General features: G+C 38.6%; 1 protein-coding gene across 1 annotated transcript; it reads left to right on the plus strand.

The window, feature by feature from the left end:
* Positions 1 to 249: 249 nt before the first annotated feature.
* LOC114316718 (uncharacterized) lies at positions 250 to 1152 on the plus strand. The gene has a single exon (XM_082881069.1). The coding sequence runs from the start codon at positions 250 to 252 to the stop codon at positions 1150 to 1152; it is 903 nt and encodes a 300-aa protein (XP_082737195.1).

Here is a 1152-nt window from a genome sequence, read left to right on the forward strand (position 1 = left end):
AAATTAAAGGTGTGGAACATTGAAGAGTTTGGGAAGCTAGAGTCTAAGCTTAAAGCTGCTGAGGAGGAAGCCCATGCCATAGAGCTAATTGCTGAAGAAAGGTCACTTCTGGGGGTTGAACAAGCTAGAAGAAAGGAAGTAATGAATGAGATTTGGAGGTTAAACAAAATGTTGGAATGGACTTGGCTCCAAAAATCTAGACTTAATTGGGTCTCCAAAGGAGATAGAAATACGAGGTAATTTCACATTATGGCGTCTAAGAGAAACAACAGGAATTCCTTGTGTTCAATTATGGTGAATGGCTCAATGGTGGAAGAACCTTTAGAGGTTAGGCAGGAGGTGAAGTCTCATTTCATGAATCAATTTTCTGAATCTTGGGTGATTAGGCCTAAACTGACTAGCCAGTTCAAAAATATTAGAGGTCGTCAAACAGCAGATTTGATGGAAGTAGACATTACGGAGGAGGAAGTTAGAAATGTTTTCAGGAGCAGTGATGGCAATAAAGCACCTGGGCCGGATGGTTTTAATTTAGCCTTTTTTAAGAAATGCTGGAAAATAGTCAAACCTGAGGTAATGCAATTTTTAAGAGAGTTCCATCAAAATGCCTCATTGGTTAGTGGGTTAAATAGCTCTTTTATGGGCCTAATTCCAAAAATAGATAGCCCATCAAGCTTGAGAGAGTATAGGCCTATAAGTCTCATTGGTTCCTTGTATAAAATCCTGGCTAAAGTCTCAGCAAATAGGATGAAACAAGTGATGCCAAGAATTATTAGCGAGACACAATCCGCATTTCTTGGGGGAAGGAATATCCTAGATGGGATCCTCATTGTAAACAAGATAGTTAATGGGTGGAGAAAATTAAAGAAGAAAGGTTTGGTGTTGAAATTAGATTTTGAGAAGGCATATGATTCAGTCAATTGGGAATTCTTATTCAATATGTTATCTAATTTTGGATTTGGGGATAGATGGGTGAGATGGATAAAAAGCTGTGTAACCTCCACAAAAGTATTAGTTTTAGTGAATGGTTCTCCTACTGACGAGTTTTTCCCAGAGAGAGGTCTACGACAAGGTGATCCACTGTCCCCTTTTCTTTTCAATATTGTGGCCGAAGAATTGAATATATTATTTGATAGGGCCAAGGAATGGGTTTGA

Source organism: Camellia sinensis, chromosome 7, assembly GCF_055761805.1.
Source record: "Camellia sinensis isolate YWXY chromosome 7, ASM5576180v1, whole genome shotgun sequence".
NCBI lineage: Eukaryota > Viridiplantae > Streptophyta > Magnoliopsida > Ericales > Theaceae > Camellia > Camellia sinensis.